We start from the raw sequence: 20,951 nt of genomic DNA on the forward strand, positions 1-20,951 counted from the left end.
TCCCGTGGCCCTCGGCACGGCGGCCAAGCATCCGTCAGCGCCGCCATCTTGGCGCCGGCGCGGCTACGGAGCGCCGAGAGGGATACGTAGACGCCGCATGCGCAGCGGGCGCACTAGATCCCGCCCCTTTCGAGCAGCCCCTCCCCTCCCCGTCCAAGCCCCGCCTTCCCGCCCTCAAGGTCCAGTGGGTTTCTCGTTTCTCTAGAGCAGTTCTGGAAAAATGTTTATTTGTGTACTAAAGCCCGGCCCGGGCTACTTCTTCTTCTTTTTGGACACCTTGAGCTTCCCCTCGATCAGCCGTTGGCCCTGTTTTTTTATCTCGGCCCGCGAAGGGACGTAGCTATGGTCCACGTCCGCAAACTGGAAGGTTTCTGCACAGGCAAGAAAGGAGTGACTTTCCAGAGACCGACCCCCCTCCCCACCCTTACCCGTTTGCTTTTTTGCTACTATGGGCTTTCTCTGGCGTCTGAGCTCATCTCACAGATGGACCTATGACTGAAGACTTTCTGTGATCTGACCCCTGCCCTAAGTCACCCAAGGCCAGGTGCCAAGGAACCAGGATATGCCAGGATCACCCATACTAGCCATCCTTCTCTGTTCATCCTACCCTGCCTTTGCGGCAGAAATTCCACTAAAGGTCTGGTCTGAGCTCCCTTATGGCCCATACCATGGTATGCCCCTTTGTCTCAGAAAAAATAATAAATTCTCATAAAGGTTAACCTCTGTCACCTCTATTAAAACCTTTCCCTTTAGCATGTAGTCTGCCAGTATGTTCTAGTCAGACAGTGTACGCCATCTCTTGCCTTCAGTTAGTTCCAGCTATCGTCCCTGTTCCCCATTTTCCATCTCCTCCCTGTGGCTGACATCTAGGGCCTCACCTATCATGTCCTCCTCTTGGTCCTCAAAGGTAATTCTGGTATTATGTTTCTCCTTTAGAGTCGATGATTCCAGGACGTCCTTCACCTTTGCGTCGACCTGCAGGGCAGCACCCTTATCAGCTTGGAGAGGACATGGGTTTTGTGGGTACCCCTCCATGGCCCAGGACTACCTCCTCATTTCTGGACTGCGTTTGCATGCGGTCAGCCAGATATGTGAGCTTTCCCTCGCAATAGTCCAGCTTGCCATACACATCAAGGGTGTCAGATATTGATAATTGTTTCTGTAGGCCAGAGGAGCAGCTTGTTTTTCTGGTGGCCCCACATGAGGACCCTGTGCACAGCAGCTCCCCCCCCCCCCCCGCGCCCCTAGGGCTGGTACCTGGGTAGTTGGCAAGGTGATGCCGATGAGCCGGATGTAGAGGTTGTCAATGCCTGTCTGAATGGCCAGTAGTAGCTGCTGGCTCTTGGTCATGTTGTTGTGGGCCAGCTGGAGCCTTGCTTCTTCCTCCTCTAGCATGCTCTTCATCTTTTTTTCAATAGAACTAAAGCTGCGGAGGAGGTAAGCACAGCAGTAAGAGCGGGACAGTACTCAGGGCCCACGGGGGTCCTGCACCAGGGGTTATGTCAGCTTCAGGGGCTCATGAAGTCAGCTCCAAGCCGGTTGAGTCCTTAGCTCTTCTTCAGATGCACGGGGTTATTGGTAATCGACATGGACAGCTACTAGCTTGTACCCGCGGGGCCGTCCAGCAGCCCTGGAACATACCCAGCAGAGCTGGGTATCTGGTGGAACTTGAGCAGTGCCTCTTCCAGTTCCAGCTTCTTCATCAGGGCCTCCAGCTGGGTCCGCCGCTCCTCACAATCCTCCATCTGTAGCTCCAGGTTCTCCTCTGTATTCTTCTGAGCCAGGAAGCGGCCAGCTATGTCCTAACCAGTCCAGGGCAGAGAATAACAGGTGTGGGCCTGAAAGGCAGTAGGGCCTCATAGCCCTGCTTTCTCCTGGGCTCCTCCCGATGGATAGTGCAGCTTCTTGGTACTTGGGGCCCAGTCATGACACTGAATACTTTTTGGGCGCTAAGGCTTATGAGGGGCTGGGCAGAAGGGTAACCTGTATATGTCCTGATACATAGCTTTCATGACAGGCAGAGGGTAAGCAACCCCATCTACCATGAAGAGACCATGTATCACCTTCAGTTAAGATGCTGTGGCTGGGAGCTCAAGGCCTGACAGTGGAAACTCAGGTAGGTCTATGACAGTTGTTCACTGTGGCTGTCAACCTGGGAAGGGGCTAGAGCTGTGGTGAGAGGTCAGGTCCTCAGCATTTGGACTTCCACATTCTGGCAGACTCTGTCCTGTACGTAGGATATGGTGGGGACATGCCATCCATATGCTGGGGTTATCTTCATACCTCAAAAAACCCAGACTTTTTCCAGGCTTGGGAGCATCATGTTTGGGAATGTCTAAGGGGAGGTTAAGCTTTGTGAACTTTTTGCAGAGCACCCCAGGCCCTGGCCCAGCTTAGTCACCCTCCCAGTGCCAGGGAGACTTACCCAGAGGTGGGAGCACTGCACAGCAGATTTGACCCTCTCGACCAAAGCAGTCACTTCTGTCTGGTATTCCATGTCTGCTATGGAAGTTTCTCTTTTCCTCACTGGGCAGAACAGAGAAGGGGGGCCTAGTCGGTGTGTAGGAATTGCTCTCTGATGGCTTTACAGACACTCAGGCTTCAGAGAAGACCCCTAGGGTGTTGGGTGCCCTCATGTGACCTGTACCTGTTCTCCCCAGCCTGACCCTTCAGAGTACCTTGGGAAACACAAGGACAAACAAGGACCAGGAGCAGAATTGCAGCATGTGGCTCTGGGGAGCAGTTCTGAGATGTCACTGGGTGACTGAGCTCTAGCTGCTAGAGATAGCATCTCTGCAGCCACCTTGTGCCATAGGCTCTCAGATTCTTCAGGGACAGTCAGGGAAGAGGCAGGGGCTGTCTGTCTTCCTCACCCTAGTGACCACTGGCCTCATGGTACCTGGCCGGGCAGTCCCAGTCATTGCCGGCTACTGGAGACCTTGGCTGTACAAGGCAAGGAGCTGAGACTCACCCTTCATGGTGTCCATACTCATCAGATTGGAGGGGAAATCCAAGTCCCTCCGGCCCTGGTGGGAGAAAGAAGCAGGTGAGAATGAGAACTGAAGGGTCCTCCCAGCTCTTCCCCCAGTGGGTAAGGAGAGCCATGGGGTACGACTTAAGATGTACACGGCGGTACTTCTCGCTGGTCTCCTTGGTGTGGATCTTGTCAATAAGCTTCTTTTGCTGATTCAGCCGGTTCTCTCGTGCCCTTCGCTCCTCGATGAAGGTCGCCTCCCCTTGCCTCATATTCCTCTGGGGACATAGAGATTCAATGGGGATACCGCCTCACCAAGGGTCCTCCGTGGTTCTAAAGCCAGTGGTCAGTTTCCAGGCTTCATCTTGTTGGACGGTGGAAGGAAGCTGGCCATTCTTTTCTTCTTACTCCTCCCACTGTCCTCTTGTGTGCAGAGACTCCTGGCTAACACATGCCTACTGACTTTCCCTCTAGCCCAGGCTCTCTTCTTTCCTCTAGGCCCTTGCCTTTAGTTGCTTCCTGGCCTGTTCCACTTAGAACCCATTAATTTGGATTTAACATATCTAAAAGTAATTCACCCCTTTAATTCTCAAAGCTGGTCTCTCCTCCATTCTGCTTTTGTGGCTGAAAACTATCATCCTTCACTCCTTCCTTCTGCTCTCTTTCTCTCACCCACTCCTATCACTAAAGCTCACTGTGGTCACCCCTTAAAGACTTTCCTGCCCTGTCTACTTCTGGCCACCCCCACTCTACTACTGGCCTGGCCACACAGTATTTCTGCTCTGGCACCTTCTGGTACCTGAAGTTAATGTGTGCCATTATAAAACACAATCTGGCCGGGCGGCGATGGTGCACACCTTTAATCCCAGCACTCGGGAGGCAGAGCCAGGAGGATTTCTGTGAGTTTGAGGTCAGCCTGGTCTACAAAATGAGATCCAGGACAGGCACCAAAACTACACAGAGAAACCCTGTCTCTAAAAACAAACAAACAAACAAACACCCCACAATCTGTGGTGTTTTTTTCCCCCTTTTATTTTCAAGACAGGGTTTCTCTGTGTAGCCCTGGCTGTCCCAGAACTCACTCCATAGACCAGGCTGGCCTCAAAATCAGAGATCTGTCTGACGCTGCCTCCTGAGTGCTGGGATCAAAGGCGTGCACTACCACACCTGGCATAAAGCACAATGTGGTCATGTGTCCCTCTGTGTTCTCCGAGGCTGTGAGCCTGAGGACCCTATAGCCTCCACTGACTCATGCAGGGAAGCTATGTCAATTTCTGTGCACTCACATGTGGCAACAGCTTTGGCTTTTCTGCCCTTTCTCCTGAGCTCTAATTACTTCTGGACTTCACTGGTCCTTCAGAGCCCATTCAAGCATATTTCCTTGGAAAGCCACCCTAGAGACTTCAGAAGCCCGTTGCCTCCGTCTGCCATACTGACCTAGATATGATGAGGTGGACTACTAGAAGAATTGCCCATTTCAGGGGGATGGGGCTTGCTGGCCTCCCTAGCCCTATCTCCCTAGAGACAGGGATCTTGGTAGTGACAAGGTGAATAGACGCCCATTGTCCTGGCCACATCTATTATGGCCTCTGTGCCCAAATTGACTTTCTCTGTCCCCTGGGTGAGCAGATCAGCTGGTAGGGCTGACAATGGATTTCTCCAGGGATGATGGGTAGTGTAGGCATAGGATGTCCAGATAGGTCCTGAATAAGACAGGATCAGGTGAGCCAGCTATTGATGGCCCCCCAATCCCGGGACTCACCTTGACCTCATCAGTAATCATCATGGCATCTTGGGACATGACTGTCATATCTGACAGCTCCGAGCAGTAGTTGGTCACCAGGTTCTGAAGTTTGTCTAGCTCTGTGGGGTAGCCTGCCAGCACCTATCAGTATGGGCAAAGGCAACAAGGTCATGAAGCCATGGGCTCCTTTGGTGCCATCATACCTTATTGCTGGCTTTCCTGAGCCCTCTGATTTTCTTCTATCCTTCACTCCCAGACTGTGTGAGCTCTGGGGATAGGATAGGGGTTCTGTCTGTGGCCCAGCCTCTGGGCAAGTCACAGAGAAGGAGAAAGAAGTGTTCTAGTTTGGATAGTCATTGGTGACCTATGGACTCTCACTACCCAGGACAAGAGGATGTGACTTTACCCCAGCAAAGGCCAACTCTAAAACCCAGGAGGGAGCTAGGCGTTAGTGATACACACCTTTAATCCTAATACTTAGGAGGCAGAGGCAGGCAGATCTCCGTGAGTTCGAGGTCAGCCTGGTCTACAAAGGAGAGTTCCAGGACAGCCAGTACTGTTAGACAGAGAAACCTTGTCTAAAACCAAAATCAAAAACAAACAAACAAAAAAACTCCAGGAGGGTTTGCTTGGGGGGGCATCTTTGGTTTGAAGTGGAACAGAAGGGCGTGAAGGATGGGCTTGGAGCCAGCTAGGGCTCAAAGTGAAGTCCACGTCTAAGCAGCTAGCTGTATGATCTTGGGATAACACCTAGCCTTTCTAAGGTGATCCTGACTTTTTTGGAAGGTTTCTGTTAGGATGGAGGGAGAAATAAGATAGCATATTTAGCACAAGGCTAGGTGCATCGTGGGCAAGGACACTTAGCTATTGATATTTTGTTGTTAAAACCTGCACATGCTGAGTCTTTGCAGATTTTACAAAATGTGGATATGGGGATTTGATTCAAGTATGTTTGTCCTGGAGAGAAAGTTCTACAAAGAACACACAGGTGAAGGAGTGTGGGAAGGGGTGGACACAGGAAGGAAGGGTGGGCAGGGCCTCCAGTTGAGCCTCCAGCATGAGGGTCAGGTAAAAAGGATAGACCAGAGCGTGATGCTGAGATCCTGGCTGAGGGATATGACTCCAGCAGGGAAAAGCTGCTGCATCTGCACACATACCAACCCTTTCTCTCCAGTGATGCCACGCCACTCATTTACCTCCCTTTCTTAGGGCGAAGGCATTAGCGGTTTCTCCTGGCCACCTTTCCAGGCCTGTCCACCACGCTGCTTTCAGTACCCTGCTGCCCAGAAGCCCTTTCTCCCTCACTTCCACTGCAGATGCTCTGCTCTATGGGAGCCATAGTGGGAATGTGCTCGGTGAGATACACGGTCATGGTTCCCTGGGACTTCCATGGGCCAGAATTTGCTTCCTTCTGGCTTTCCAATACAGAAAGCAGGGTAGCCAGATCCAAAGTAGGCAGGAAACTGTGTGCTCAGCATATTTTGGGAAGTGGGAGATGAGTCTGTCCCAAACCATGTTAGGGGACTTCCTGGGAGGGGAAGTCTGACCCTCAAAGACCCAAACTAAACTATTTAATATGTGGAAGAAAGAGTTCTGTGGTTTTGTGGTGTGTGTGTGTGTGTGTGTTTGTGATGATTTGTATCTGTTTTTGAGACGGGGCCTCACTGTGTAGCCCAGGCTGGCCTGGAATATGTAATCTTCCCATCTTAGCCTATTGAGTGCTGAGATCACAGACCATGCTACCATGCCCAGGCTTAAGCCCCCAAATTGGGTGTACCCCATAATATGCTTGTGTGGGGCAACAAAAATGAAGTTCTCTAAGCAGTTTCCACATATTTTTAGGGCCGCTTTGCTGGCTGCCCGCAATGGAGTTGCAGGTGGGACTCCCTGGGTGAGGGGCTCACCTTCTTCAGATAATCCAGCAGGTCTGTGTACAGCATGTGGATGTTCTGGCTGGTGGTGATCTTGATCGTGGTCTTTTCAATGTTGTTCTCCAGCTGGCGGATAATCTGATGGTAGTGGTGGAGTTGGATCATTGAAAAGGCTTGGTGACAAGACCCACCTCCCCACAACCTCCGATCACGTGTTAAAGGGGTGAACCCTGCCCAAGGGAGGGCACGGGATGGGGGGCTGGGCTTTCACACAAGGGTGTTGAGCTCCCCTAGTCCTGCCCCTGCCACCAGGCCCGGCAGACGAAGTCATTTTTGTACTTCTTATCCACCACCCAGTCACCATGTGTAAAATGGCTTTGATTCCCAACTTCATGTTTACAGCTGTGTGATAAAAACATTACCTCAGATCATCGGTTTTCTGCTCTTTGTTAGAAAGTTTTCCTGTTTGTACACAGCCATGTAAAGGTACGGACTAACCAAAGGGTCTTGCCCATCCGGAGGTCCCACCCTTCTGATGTAGTCCCACCCCTCTGTTGGAGGCCAGTCTCACCTGCTAAAGTGTTTTTCTCTTACAAAGACCCTCACCAAAGGAGACACCCTTCCCGCAGAACCCTGCCTAATCAGCGGTCCAGCCCTGATACAGAATCCCTGTCTGAATGTAGGACTTCCGTCCCTTTTACAGAATCTCCACGCCCTCCGGCGCAGACCCACGCCCCCGCCCGGTCCCGGGGCACCTGCAGCAGCTTTAGCTCGTCTTTAGTGGCATCCGGCTGGTTCCGCAGGCTGGCCAGCTCCCCCTGCAAGCTCTCCAGCTTCTGTCCCCGTCGACGAGCCAGATGAATCAGCACGTTGTGTGCATTCACACGGTCGAAGACGTACTTGCGCAGCTTCTCTCGAGCTACCTGGGTCCAGGAGAGTGCCCGCGCGTGGGTGCGAAGGGGAGCGCTGCGGGGACCCCAGGAATGCTGCGGGTCGGGGACCCGCAGCTGCCCCACGGGAACACGCACTTCGCCTTCCGCCGGCCTCCTAACATTTACTGTGGGCGGGCCTCAGGGCTGAGAGGGACGAGGGATCCTTTAGGTACCCTCCCCGCTGCCTCGTTACCTCCATAGAACTGCGGCAGTGTGCCAGCCTCATGGACGCGTCCTTCCCGCAGGCCTTGGAGATGGTCCACTGGTCATACTGTGGAGCGGCAGCGGCTGAGCTGGGAGCCTGGCCCTTTTGCGTTTCCCTTGGCACTGATGTACTCAGACATACCCCCAGGGCCTTTTACTCGCCACTAGCCCAGCAAGGAGACCGTTGGTCCTGGGACCCCTGAGTAGAGCACGCAGGACCCCTCCAGGGCCATCCCTGCTCCGGTGTGATGGGCGCCCCCGAAAGGAAGTCAGCCCAAGGTAGTCCCTACTGTAGGTGCTAAGCACTCCGGGTGGATGTTGGGGAACCTGCCCTGGGCACCAGTCAAAGTACCCACCCCTGCAAGCCTTCTGGTCCAGAGAAGGGTTAGGATGTGTGCACGTGTTAAGTGGGCCACCATCTCCTATCCCCAGACTGCGAAGGGGGTGGGGCTTTTGCACCTTCTTTGCCAAAGCCCACTCGTGGGCCCCTCGACGGAGGTTGCTGCGCAGAAGGCCCATTGTAGCCTTATTCTGTGCTGTTTTCTCCTTCACGCCCTGGATCTGGAGTGCCCGGCATTGTTCTGTAGGTGATGGAGGGAACAAGATTACCAGACGGTAGGCCAAAGCACTGGCTGAGAATTTCAGCAAAACATGCAGGGGTGTTTTATACCGGAATATGGCTTTGCCTCCGCGACCATGTCTCCTCTTCCCCCTCCCTGTTCTGGAAGACACAGGCTTCCCTGCTCTAAGTGGTAATCTACAAGGCTCTTCAGGGATGGATGCAGGGCAGTAAAGAGGGTGAGGCCAAGACCAGGGATGGAAACCCCTGCCTCTTTCAGAGCTCCTGTGTCTAGAAAAAGGCAGATCCCTTTCCAATCCCTCCAACTTTGAAACAATATTGTGGTAAATGTATAACTCTCCCTGGAGCTCCCCTCACATGGCAGGGCCTTCTGTGACTTTTGCCCACTGTGGGGGCCTGGCTGGGTAATAGGATGGCAAGTTGTCTATTAGCAAGCCCGAGTGGCAGTCCCCGGTGTGAGGCTCACCCTGGAGCCGGGTGATGGTCCTTAGCTCCTGTATTTGTGCCTCCACAGCTGCTTCATTGTGAACCTTCATGGTGGCCTAGAAGTCCTCCAGGGGTCCTGTGTGCCTCTCACCCTCCCTGTTCAGTTAGTTGCCTGCTCAACTGAGCCGAAGCTGAGATTGTCCTTGGAATTTCAGGTCATTGTGATGGGACCAAGATTCTCAATGCCCAGGGAACCCTGAAATCTCATCCTTCTAGAATTTCCTTCTCAAGGTCACTTCTGGGTGCTTGTCCTAAGGGAAATGAGTCTTGAGGCTGCTGCTTAGGAGCTCTGTTGGACACCAGAGACCTCTAGGTGGTGGTGGGCAATTTCTGATGGCTTAGTATAACACCTCACCCACTGCCCCCCACCCCTGCTTGTCCCCTCCCCTGCTCCCAGGACCACAGAGCAGCTTGACTGTGCCTCCCACATCTAACCTCAGTGTCAGTGCTTGGTGAGACCTCTCCCCAACCCAGACTCCTAGTTCAAAGCCCAGGCACTGGGTGACCTGGCACCCCACCCCAGCTTCTGCCCATCACTGTTCCATCTCTTCCAACTTTCCCAGCCTGTCTGGTGCCACCCTGCTTGACTCCTGCCCCCCTCAGCCCCCTGGACCTTGGATCACAAATTATCGGCAGAAGCAAGTCCACACATCTATACCCTACCCCTTCCCTTAGAGCAGTGTGCCAGGAGCAATCAGCAGCCCAGAACACCATGGGGTATGTGAGACAGACACTTTCTGCAACCCAGTCTGTGTGGGTCTGTATAACTAAGTACCAGTGGGCAGCTTACTCTTCAGGCATTTAGTCTTCGGTCTGGGAATAGAAGGCTGGGTCAGGGTGTTACATGGCTGGTTCTTCCGCTGTGTCTCCCCTTGGCTGTAGATGCTTTCTGCTCCTGTGATCTCATGTGGGTGGCTCTCTGTGCCCATCTGTGTCCTAATCTCCTCTTATAAGGATGCCAGAAAGACTGGATTAGTCCCCATAGCATGAGTTAGCTCTAATCACTTCATTAAAGGGCTCATCTCCAGTAGTTGCCTTCTGAGGTCCTGTGGGTTAGGACTTCAGTGTATGAATTTGTGGGGGAGGGGGTTAGGTTGTCAGAACATGTGTATAACACAGGACACATTAGTGTCTATCTTCCTATGTTCTCTCACATGAATCCTTTACCTTCTAGCCATTTTCCTGTCCAGTCTGAACTCTGTGTTCACCCCCCTGCCTCCCTTCTGGTCTATGCCTCATTCTCAAGAGGGCTGGAAGGACCTGCTATGGCCATGGCTGCTCACCTTACCTCCCTAGTTTTTGGTGGCCCAGCTTGGTATCCAGCTGAGGCAGAATCAACTTACATCCCCTAGTATTGGCTCTTTTCCCTCAGATACAGAACTCTTGAATTTTAGTGGGACAAATGGCTGTCCAGAGCAAGGCTGCCTTCCCCGGTTTCCTTCCAGTATATGTACCATGTGACTTAGTCCTGGCCAGAAGTGTGTATACAGACATGGTGGAAGAACTGCCGGCCTCCCTCTTTCTTCTGGTTAAATGGGCTGAAGATGTAGCGGCTGGAGCTGGTGGAGCCACCTGGCACGATGAGCTGGATCGAGAAGTGGGCGCCATTACAACAGGGAAGAGATTGAAGGAAGCCTGGGTCCCTGACCCCAGCACAGCTCTTAAAACATGGCTGGGGTTTGAAGATGGTTTGTCCTCCCAAACCCCCACCCCATTGTGAGGTTTAAGGGGGTAGAAAACAGGACTGTGTCCTTGAAAGTAGGGCTTTTGAGAGGTGATGAGAATTTAAGTTACCAGGGTACAGCCACTAGGGTCAAACCTTGACGGCTTTATAGGAAGAGGAAGTGACGTGTGTGCTGTTTCTGGCCATGTGATGACCTGGGAGATTCTGCCAGAATGACAACCACCACCAAGTGGCCGTCGGGCCTTGGCCTCCAGAACCATGGGATAAAACAATTGTTTTTTTATTATAATCTGCCCAAGTCTGTGGCGTGTTGTTGGCAGCAGCACACACACTGATAGACCACCTACCTAGATTTCTATAAGAAAACTAACTGGGCTCAAGCTTCTACTACGTGAGGCCTGCTGCCACTCTGCCCACTGCTTTGTTCTCACAGACCATCCAATTGACAAGCTCGGTAGAGGTGTAGGAGCAGGCCAAGGCCAAGTCTTCGTGCTCCTGGTTTGATGCCAAGGTTGAGACCATTTCCGTTCTTTTGAATGGGGCTGGACTACCCCTCCCCCTGCCATTTCCTGTGTAGCTCTGCTGCTTGTTCCTTGGAGAAGGGGCCTCACTGAGGCCAAGCCCTGCCTGGGCTCTGGCTGCTCCTGCCTCTGTTCTGCTCCTCTGCCTGTGTCGTATAGCTGCAGACTTCCAGGAGGAGAGGCATCGGTTTAACTACATGGCCCAGACGGCTGGAAGGAACATCCAGTTCTGGGATTCTGCATTAGGAACTTCTTGCATGTCCTCCAGTGTCAGCTGTGGGGCCACAGAGATGCACGATCACATCTTCTCATCCCTACATTCTTTTTGTTTGTTTGTTTTTGTTTTCCCGAGACAGGGTTTCTCTGTGTAGGCCTGGCTGTCCTAGAACTCACTCTGTAGATCAGGCCGGCCTCAAACTTAGAAATCCGCTTGCCTCTGCCTCCCGAGTTCGGGGACTAAAGGTGTGTGCCGCCACCACTGCCCGGGCTTTCTTTTTAATATTACACCTGTGTTTATCTATTTCATGTGTTCCTGTGCATGTGTATGGGAACCCATATACCATAGTAGAGATTAGAGGACAATGTGTGGGCGTTGTGACTCCTTCCACCATGTGGTTCTTGAAGATTAAACTCAGTCATCAGGCTTATCAGCAGGTGCTTTACCCACCGAACAACCTCACCGACCCTTGTTTACTGGCTTTAGAGCTCAGGTGGGAAAAGGACAGCTGTTTATTAGCCACAACCCTTCACAATTCTCCATGGACTTGGGGCACAGAGGTCCCCAAGGGACCCCAAAGCACCAGAGAAAATACACAAGTTTTTTCACCACTTGCAGGCTGCTACCCCCACAGTCGTGTGTAACAGGATACAACCCTTTCTGATATCCTGGCTTCTTGCTGCTCTGGAGGAGACGCCCGCCCCCATCTCTCAAGCCCTTTTCTGAACTGGACTCCTGGGCGGGTCCTGGATTTGGGGCAGCAGGTGGCCATCACAGATGTCAGGTCGGCCTGCCCATACACACTCAAGGGCTCGTGCACACGTGTGCGTGTGTGTGTGTGTGTGTGTGTGTGTGTGTGTGTGTGTGTGTGGTGAGGTAGGAAGGACCAGCCTGGAGTTGGATGGTGTCAAAGTCCAGGATTTTCCCTGCTTCAGCTCCTCCACACCCAGCAGCCAGAGCTCTTCTAGTTGTGATGATCTGTAAGAGGCAAAGGGAGACAGCTGATTCATGTCTGTGGTTTTTGAGGGTCCCTGACCCTGATCTATCATGACAAGAACGGAGCTTCTGTCAGATGTGGTTACACAGGCTTATAATCTCAAGCCTAGGAGGTAGAAGCAGGAATTCAAGGTCAGCCTGAGCAATGGACCCTTCCTCAGAAGAACAAAATAAACAAAAAAAAAAATCTGAGTTCTGTACCAAGGACAAGCAGGCCTGAGGGCCACCCACTTGGTTTCAGGGTCTCAGTCCCGGCCACTCTATTTTGGGTTGCCGGTGTAACTGCTATACCCTGTCCCATACCTTACAAGGCCCTTCCCTCTGTCTCAGGGTCACCCTAATTTCCTGGATCTTCCTCCAGAGAATGCACTGCTCAACCTTCTAGCCTCAGCCCCTCTGGGGGGAAGCAAGACTGGCAGGCGGGAAGGGGAGCAGTCTATTTGAGTCTCCTGGGCTTGTCTTCCTGAAACTTCCTGCTGCCTCTCTGGGGCTATCTCACCTGTGCGCATGTCTTTGGGGAGTTGCCCTGTCTCCAGGAAGAGCCAGAGATCTCTGCACTTCTGAGACTCCGTTCTGGTCACTCTGTAGCTGGCCACAGATCCTACAACTGGAGATCAGGAAGCAGGAGGGTGGTGGGTTGGGGACCTCAGCTTCCGCACACGGTGGGTGGGCTCCAGCCAAAACTGGGGCTGGATCACATTCGGGTCTTTATCGGAAACACACCAATATTGTAGAGTCCCCCGCAACGGATGTATTTCAGGGCCTAGGCACCCACCATGGAGAACTCACCGGCAGCCACCAGGAAGCTCCACTGCACAGGGTATGGAAACTTCCGCTTAATGAACAGCTGCAGGCCAAAAGTCGCACCAGTGCCTGCCAAGAGCCAAGGAACCACTGGTCAGCCTGCAAGGTGATGGTCTTGGTGACTACCGCACCTGCAGTGCAGGCAAGATGACTTGGCGCCACCTTCTGGGCAGACAGGGTGGGGCAGTAGGTTACAATTTTTTTTCTCCCTTTACTGTGTGTTCTTTTTGCGCTCCAAGACCCCTGGAACCAGCCTACCTGTGACAAGGGTGAAAACGCCCTTCATGAAGGCGTTCGACTGGCACACGGCATATTCCTCGAGACCCTGGGATGAGGGTGGTGGTGTTCATGGCTCAGTCCCCTTTCCGTCTTCCCTCCTGCTCCTCCTTTGGGCACGACCTAGCCTTGGAGAGGGACACTGGGGACTGGATATATCCCACCCTCCCCTAAACTCATTCAGCGTCTCTATCTCTATGGCAGGAGGGTCCCCCCCTCCGCCGCCCCCTGACGGGGCTCCCCCTGCCTTCAGGTCAGCTTCTGAGGCCTAGATCCAGCACCCGAGGCCAGCCTTCTCACCGGGTGTTTGGCGGCCACCGCATCATCCACTCGGGACAGGCCCAAATTCACCATGGTTGGTCAGATTCCGCCAGGAAAGATGGTCAGACTGGAGGCGGGGTGGAGCCTAAGACTTGGGCCTGCGCAGAACGTGGCAGAGAGGGTCAGGTCCCCGAATGCCCCGCCTAAGGGGAGGAACCTAGAGGAGCTCATGTGGGCGGGGCGGGGAGGGACTGGATTTCGCCTGGACCGGTGCAAGTCTTAGAGTTCAATTTGGGGGTTTTGTGCCTCTGAAAGCAGCCCTGGTTTTCGTCACTCAAGAGCGCAGTGGTCGTTTTTTTCTTACGTGAGATGGGGCTTTGCTTTAAGACTACAGTTAGGGCTCTCCAAAAGTCACAACGAAGTAGAAACTTTTGGAATTCCAGAAGTTCAACTGAGCCCATTTTTGGTGCCTGTTCTGTGTCAGGGGCTGGGATCCTGTGGAGGAGTCCATAGAGCTAGGCTGGTTGCCCACAGGAGGTCGGAAGGTACTGGCTGGACAGGGAGATGCCAGGACATCCACGAGGCTCCCAGAGGGTAGCAGGTGGGCTGAACGTTCTGGAAAGTGTGAGCAGGGGGTTGTGGGGGGAGGATTATTAGATGGTATGTGAAAAAGAACTCTGGGGCTTGTTTCGGAGCTAGAGAGGGGCAAGGACACAGGTGGGTGGACTACCTGATATTGACTTTGCCACCTGAGCATGAGAGGAGCTGGAGTCAGAGAGGGCCAGTAAATGCGTTTCAGGGAATGCAGTGGGTTGTGTGGCTTCCATGGCGTGTCCCTGCAGATCCCTCACTCCAGATTAGAAGCCCTGTTGGTGGCATAGTCTGGTTGTCTGTGGCAGGACTCTGTATGGGTTGGGCTCAGAGACTGTGGACGGCAGGTTTGGGTGGGGTTAGGGTTTGCCAGATGTTTATGCCTGGGTGAAAAGTGTGTCGAGGACCTGGCTGTGGTGTGCACCCGAGTCATCCTAGCGCTCGGTGAAGGAAGGTGAAGGCAGGATGATTTTGAGTTCAAGGTCAGTCTGGGCTAAACTTGAGGGCCTGTTTCAGAGAGAGAAGGGAGGGGAGGGAGGGGGTTTGGACTCAGGTCTTTGTGGTTGTATGGTAAGCACTTAAAGACTGAGCTAACTCCACAGCTCCATCTTTTTATTTTTTAGTTATGTATGTCTGTGTGTGGGTATGTGCACATGTGTGTAGGTGCCTGCATGGGTCAGGAGAGCATTGAATTCCTCTGGATCCAAGTTACAGGCATCTATGAGAGGCTTGATATGGATGCTGGGAACTGAACTCCAGTCCTCTGTAAGAGGAATAAATGCTCTTATCTACTGAGCCATCTCTCCAGCCCCCCCCCCCACTGTTTCCTCCTCCTCCTCCTCCTCCTCCTCCTCCTCCTCCTCCTCTTCTTTTTGTTTTTGCTTTTGTTTTTCAAGACAAGGGTCTCTGTGTAGCCCTGGCTGTCCTGGAACTTGCTCTGTAGACCAGGCTGGCCTCAAACTCAGAGATCTACCTGCCTCTGCTTCCTGAGTACTGGTATTAAAGGCATGCACCCCCCCCCCCCCAGTAAAAAGATTGACAATTGTGCGCTAGAGAGATGGCTCAGCAGTTAAGAGCTCTGGCTGTTCTTGCAGAGGACCTGGGTTCCATTCCCAGCATGCGCATGCAGCTCACAACCATCTGTAACTCCAGTCCCAGGGAATCCGATGTCCTCATTTGGCTTCCATAGGTACCAGGCACACACATTCTGTACAGACATATATGCAGGCAAAACACGTATATAACATGGAATTAAAAAAGATTGATTATTGCTTATTAATTAAAGTAATTAATACTTTGTATGAAACCTAGAGAAACACAGATGCTCCTAAAAATAAAAATGCACCCCCACGTCCCATCAACTGCCTTTGCTGGTGCCTAACAGTGGAGGAGACACGAGGAAGACTGTACAGCCCGTGTTGGCAGTGCCTGTTCCCTTCAGGACTCTTGGGAGCCTGAGTGGGGATCCCTGTCGTCAGATCCCCACCCCAGCCTCTCACCCAGGCCTCTGCTGCCTCCCTTCTTCATCAGGTTCTGCACTTGCCCCTGGCTCCTCCTGCTGCTCTATGGAGGACAAGGATTGGGTTTGTGTTCCCTGCTGAGGCTCTAAGATGCAGCCTCCCTATCATGGGAGCAGCAGCTGTCCCTGGTGTCCCCGGATTTGCCCCAAGGAGTCACTTTGCTTTGTTGCCATGGCCTTGTGTGTCAGTATGGATGAAAGTACCATTTGCATCCCCCTAGTACTGGACCCATTCTACTCGTCCTCTGTCAGCTTGGATATTTTGGGGCTCCTCTTTCTTAGGGCCCAGGCCAGTAGGTCTCACTCAAGTTGCTCCCTCTGCCTCCTGTACTTGCTGCCCACTTTTCTCTGCCAAATGACCTTGAAGATCCTGAAGCCGTGGCAAGACCGGGTGTGTGGTCACCAATGGTCAGGGAGCTCCTGGCCTGATTGGCTACATGTAGCATTTTTTCCATGGTGGATCCTGGATTTGTACTCCTGGGCCTGAGCCTGGTCATAGCCATAGCACTGTAACCACTTGCTCCATGGCTGTGGGGCTATACTGTAAGCCTTACCCTCTGAACCTTCGGGAGAGAGACACTTGTCCCTTGAGAGTGAGCCAGGGATGGCTCTCAGCACTACTCAGTTCTTTGGGCCTCAGTTTGCTTTTAGGTGTAGCGTGCACATCTTCACTGGCCTTTGAGCTCCTTCTGGCTGAGTCTCAGACACCTGAAGCTTCTCTGTGCCCACCATCTGGGCCCTATTCAGTCTACTGTCTTCCCAGAGTTCCTGAGGTCACCACCCCTCATTTAGCTGCCCTTTTTTTTCAGCACTGGCCACTTTGACCTATGTCCTCTGTGCCTAGAGTGGCCATGGAGTTGCTTTGGTAGAGAGGCTATGGGAAGTGACTCCAAGCCCCTTGAGACCCTTGTCCAGGGCTGCAGCAGGTCCTGACTTGGCTTCCCTTTGGTCTCTGCACTCAGTAATGGGTTTGTTCCCCGAAGCGGGTCTTGGCAGGCTGTGCTGACTCCTCCCCACTGCTGTAGTCTCGGTGACTCTCTGGGTCTCGGCCTCGAGGCTGCCGTGGATGTTTGGGGGCCTCGCGTGCCTGCTGCCCTTTACTGCTACAGAGTTCAGGCCACCATTTTTGCTTCTTTGACTTTTATTAGTGCGCACTGTTCATGTGCTGGACAGTGTCCAGAGGGGAGTGTAGGGAGCACACAACAGACAACATACAGACACCATCTCCTGATCCCTTCCTTCAGCTCCTCCACCTGGCCTGGACATGGCTGCAGGGGGGAGGGGAGGGGCACCTTAGGATGCCCGGATCTTCATCTCAACAACCTTGTAGGAGTAGTAGTAGCCTCCGCCTGTGAACCAGTTGATGCCATCCGCATAGCTCTTATGGGAGCCAGACAAGTAGTGCCCATTGAGGTTGGAATTGTGACAGTTTTGGTACCACCAGGCCCCATGGTATAAAGTTGCACAATTCCCCCCGCTATTTGCGTCATTATCCTGGTCATGGGTTGAGAATGACATGTTGCTGTGACTTGTCAGGGAGTCTCCTGGAAAAATTCACACCTATCAGCCCTCAGGGCTAAGGCAGAGCTCATCCCAGATGGGCAGAGGCAGCTTGCAGGTCCCTTTCTATGTCCCCAATAATAGCCTCAAGCGTTCTGTGCGATTTACCTGCAGTGCCCTCCAGAAACTGCCCCAGGGTCAGCCTGTATTTCTCCTGCTCTCCAGACACCTGGAATGAGCTGTACTTGGCATAGGAGGTCCCACCTTGGAAATCTCGAAAGTCGACCCGGAGCTCTTGGTTCCCTAGCCACATGGGTGGAAGGAAGGAAGGAAAAGGCTGAGGCCAGGCGGAGCAGTAGAAGGCAGGCGCTGGCCGAGGAGGTGCTGCTTTCTCACCACTGGCCGTGAGCAGGTGCAGGTGGTCATTGCCCAACCAGAACTCTGTGCCCAGGTTGCCAAAGCCTCTTTTATAGGAGTCCCAATCTCGGAAGAAATCGATGGACCCATCCACTCGTCGTTGAAAAACCTGTGGGGTGGGCAGGGCAGCCTGTGGGATGGGGCTCTGAGGAGTAGAGACTTGAGGGATATGTCCAGGCCACCCCTGTGCCCCTATAAGGAAGTGGATGAGGACAAGGCTTCAGGAGGCAGGTGGCAGAGGTGAATACAAAGGTGACTGATGGCCTCTAGTGTCCCAGTGCAAAGCACAGGGCTGCCAAATGTTCGGATGCATCTGTCATGACTGGGGTCCTATCACCCACTTAGCTCACTCCACAGAATTCTAGATTCTGGTCCATCAGTGCTTAGGGTTTCCTTTGTGGAGGCACTCCATTTCTTTTTCTGGTTACTTTGCCATCTCTCTGGCATCTGCCTTTGGTTCTCCTGAGGGTGGCTGTCATGTACAAACCTCACATGCTCTGCATTGAGCCTTCTTACTCACAGTCCAGCCCCCACCATCCACATCCATGTCACAGAGCACAGTCAGTGGCCGGCAGTCAGAAAGATAGATGGTGTACCAGCCGGTCAGGAAGGTCCCCCGTGCCAGCATGTCTTTGCAGCTCCGGGGCCCTGTACCATGGGGAAGCAGGCCGGATTGGGCTGTACCTGGGGTGTGCTCCAGGATCAAGAAAAAGGATCCAGTAATGTGGGTTCCTGCGCTGTATTCTTGCTGGCAGGAGGTGGGAGGGGCCAGCTGGGAGGTCACTTACCTCTCTGGCACAGGGCGTCTCCTAGCTCCTTCTCATCTGGGCAGGAGACATGAGTGTCAGTCTCTTCCTTGGTCCCTTCCCAGCACAGGTATGTCCCCTAGCACTCCATATTCTACTTGGCATAGCTGGTGCTGACCCTCTTGCTGAAGAGCCCAGCACACCCATCCCGGCTGCCCCTGCTGCCCTCAGGCTCCTTTATGTGTCTGGCTGCCGTCTGTGCTTTGTCCTGTCTGTGACTATGTCTGTGGTTGGGATACGTCAGGGTTCTGGCTGGGAGGCTGGCTGGGCACAGTGATGCTTCAGGCTGCGTCAACCCCTGCTGCTGGGCTGGTGGGTGGGTGGGTGGGTGGGAGTCCTTCCTCCTTGTGTCTTTGGGCTTCAGTGCCTTCCACTGCTCTTTTGCTATCACTCGGGGTTCCCTGAGCCCCAGTCAGGGCTCGTTTTCCTTTACTCACAACCACAGGGTAATGATGCTGGGAACTGTAAAGAGACTTCAGGACGTCCTTACCCAGCGATGATGCAGCTCCCATGTCACCTTTCTCCCCTGGAGGAATACAGCATACCCGCCTAGTCCCGGAGCTGGAATCCTGCCAAATCCTCTGCCCTGCACTGCCCCCCAGCATCCAGCCTCTCCTCTGGTTTGTGAGTCCCCAACATTCCGATATGCATAGGGAGCCAGGAAAACTTTGGGGGATCCTGGAGTGGTGCTGCTGGGACCATCCTCCCCTCTTTGTGCTCAAGGCCTCCCTCAGACCAACAAGACCTTAACCCTGTATTGCTCCATGTCCTCCTTGCTCCCTTCCTGAGACGCCTTGGTTACCAGGCTTACCTTTGGCTCCTGGGGGTCCCATGGTTCCTGGCTCTCCTGTAGATAGAAGGGACATTCTTACAGTGCTGGCCTCCACAAGGGAGGAGGCTCCTCTTCACTGCAGTGTGTGTGTGTGTGTGTGTGTGTGTGTGTGTGTGTACACCTAGGTGTCCATGTGAGCAGAGCTTGTAGGAGGGAGACCTGAATACCCAGCCTGCTAGGAAGTGGGTAGGCAGCATGCAGCTGGATAGCACACAGGGGAGGTGGGTGTGTGGGCCAAGGTGTGATGGGTACTGCTCCCAAATCCTGTCTGGATCTTGGGCAGAGAGACCCATAGGAGAGTTTCCTCTTACCTTTGCTGCCGGCAGGCCCCATCTTCCCTGGGCTGCCTTGGAAGCCCCGCTCTCCTGCAAACACAGGAACTAGACTGGATCCCATGCCCTAGGTGGGACTGGAGGAGGACTGACCAAGGGGGAGGCCACAGGGCAGTCCCCCCTCTCCAGATCTCTACCTTTCTGAGCAGGGCTGCCACGATCCCCTTTGGGCCCTGGTGGGCCAGGGAAGGCAGGGCAACTTTGGATGACAGCCACCTTGTCCTGGGCCCCCAGACCTATAATCTTAGCATCTGCACAGAATAAAACAGATAAAAAAAAGGGGTGGCTTTGGAGTGACAGTGAAAAATCACAGCTTTCTGCATCCACTCATACCCCGAGGAGGCTGAGTGACAGCCTGCCTCTGGATGTGTTCCCAAGCTGCAATTCTAATGTCCCATTTCCTGCTGCCACACCTGCAGGCGTATACAGGTATGCGTGTGCCCACATTCCTGAGCAGACCCCTCTCACCTGGACAGGCACCTCCCTCCTGGCCCAGGGCCTGGGAGGGGCCGAGACAGAGCAGTGCTGAGAGCGCCCATAGGGTAGGCCACCCCATTCCTCTGGGTACAGGAGGCCACTCCTTGAGTCCCTGGCTCCAGAGTCCAGACGCTAGCGAACAGTGTGTGTGGTGAAGGCTTTTCCTGCCTGGATTCCTCAGAACTCAGCTTTTTCCTGATAAGGAGCCCAAATTAAAGGCAGGCACACTTCCTGTGTGTCAGCAGATGACCAGCCCCACACCCAGTGGTACCCTGTGGCACGTGAGTACAGTACTCACAAACTCAGCCTTCCGGGAACCACATGCAAACAGCGCTGTGCTTAGCCCACTCGCGTGGCCAGCACTGGGGATTTGTGGGCATGAGGACACCGCCACCTCCTCCTCCTTCACCTTCCTCTTCCTCCCCCACCTTCCTCTTCTGTTTTTCATCCTTAGTGAAGACAGTTGCCCTCAACAAACTTGGAGACTACTGATGGAAAGATTCCTGAAGAACGAGCTCTGAAAAGCAAGGTTGGACAATGGGCTCCTCAGAAGCGCAGGAAACAGCTCGATGGTGTTGCTAACCACTGAGCCCCCTAAGAGCCAAGCACTGTGCTAAGAGCTCCTCAGCCTCCCGTTCATGTGCACAACAGACAGAAGTAGCCTGGCTGAGAGAGGGTCTGAGGTACTAGCTGGCCGTTGGGCCTGGAGGGAGCTGGGCCTGGGCCCTCCAGGCCATTCTGACTGCTCTGCATGCCTGAATGCCCACCTACTGCAAAGTCTGGCATTGGCCTGGCTCGGGTTGGGTATGGCAAGTCCAGAGTCACTGCAGCCAGTGAGCAGGGTGCCCATGGGGACCTGAGTGGCTGGAGTAGTCAAAGAGCGGGTGACAGGAGATGGACACAGCTAGGGTGCCGAGTGCGTGCTGA

General features: G+C 53.6%; 3 protein-coding genes and 1 long non-coding RNA gene across 5 annotated transcripts; 1 reads left to right on the plus strand and 3 right to left on the minus strand.

Annotated features, from left to right (window-relative positions):
* Window positions 1-208: 208 nt before the first annotated feature.
* Ccdc183 (coiled-coil domain containing 183) lies at window positions 209-8,929 on the minus strand. Its single transcript, XM_059260318.1, has 14 exons — window positions 8,772-8,929; window positions 8,185-8,306; window positions 7,715-7,792; window positions 7,345-7,512; window positions 6,623-6,727; window positions 4,737-4,859; window positions 3,127-3,252; window positions 2,972-3,026; window positions 2,426-2,526; window positions 1,642-1,802; window positions 1,258-1,426; window positions 1,049-1,159; window positions 879-975; window positions 209-371 (listed from the first exon to the last, which is right to left on the minus strand). Exons 1-14 carry the CDS (start codon window positions 8,839-8,841, stop codon window positions 253-255), a joined length of 1,605 nt encoding a protein of 534 aa, XP_059116301.1. The 5' UTR covers window positions 8,842-8,929; the 3' UTR covers window positions 209-252.
* Window positions 8,930-11,521: 2,592 nt separating this feature from the next.
* On the minus strand, window positions 11,522-13,684 carry Tmem141 (transmembrane protein 141). 2 transcript variants are annotated; one of them, XM_059260319.1, is made up of 5 exons: window positions 13,590-13,684; window positions 13,272-13,338; window positions 12,999-13,082; window positions 12,709-12,816; window positions 11,522-12,191 (listed from the first exon to the last, which is right to left on the minus strand). In XM_059260319.1, exons 1-5 carry the CDS (start codon window positions 13,641-13,643, stop codon window positions 12,178-12,180), a joined length of 327 nt encoding a protein of 108 aa, XP_059116302.1. In that variant the 5' UTR covers window positions 13,644-13,684; the 3' UTR covers window positions 11,522-12,177. The 2 variants fall into 2 exon arrangements, with proteins under 2 accessions (XP_059116302.1, XP_059116303.1); XM_059260320.1 differs by having other exon boundaries at window positions 13,272-13,431.
* On the plus strand, window positions 12,478-14,653 carry LOC131909057 (uncharacterized). The gene is made up of 3 exons (XR_009378731.1): window positions 12,478-13,119; window positions 13,494-13,644; window positions 14,035-14,653. It is a non-coding gene; the product is annotated as an uncharacterized LOC131909057 (long non-coding RNA).
* Window positions 14,654-16,789: 2,136 nt separating this feature from the next.
* On the minus strand, window positions 16,790-20,273 carry LOC131909058 (ficolin-1). Its single transcript, XM_059260321.1, has 10 exons — window positions 20,016-20,273; window positions 19,685-19,798; window positions 19,527-19,580; window positions 19,195-19,230; window positions 18,874-18,909; window positions 18,366-18,401; window positions 18,098-18,225; window positions 17,557-17,686; window positions 17,329-17,463; window positions 16,790-17,204 (listed from the first exon to the last, which is right to left on the minus strand). The coding sequence occupies exons 1-10, from the start codon at window positions 20,101-20,103 to the stop codon at window positions 16,954-16,956; spliced, it is 1,008 nt and encodes a 335-aa protein (XP_059116304.1). The 5' UTR covers window positions 20,104-20,273; the 3' UTR covers window positions 16,790-16,953.
* Window positions 20,274-20,951: the final 678 nt, after the last annotated feature.

Source organism: Peromyscus eremicus, chromosome 4 (assembly GCF_949786415.1).
Source record: "Peromyscus eremicus chromosome 4, PerEre_H2_v1, whole genome shotgun sequence".
Classification (NCBI taxonomy): domain Eukaryota; kingdom Metazoa; phylum Chordata; class Mammalia; order Rodentia; family Cricetidae; genus Peromyscus; species Peromyscus eremicus.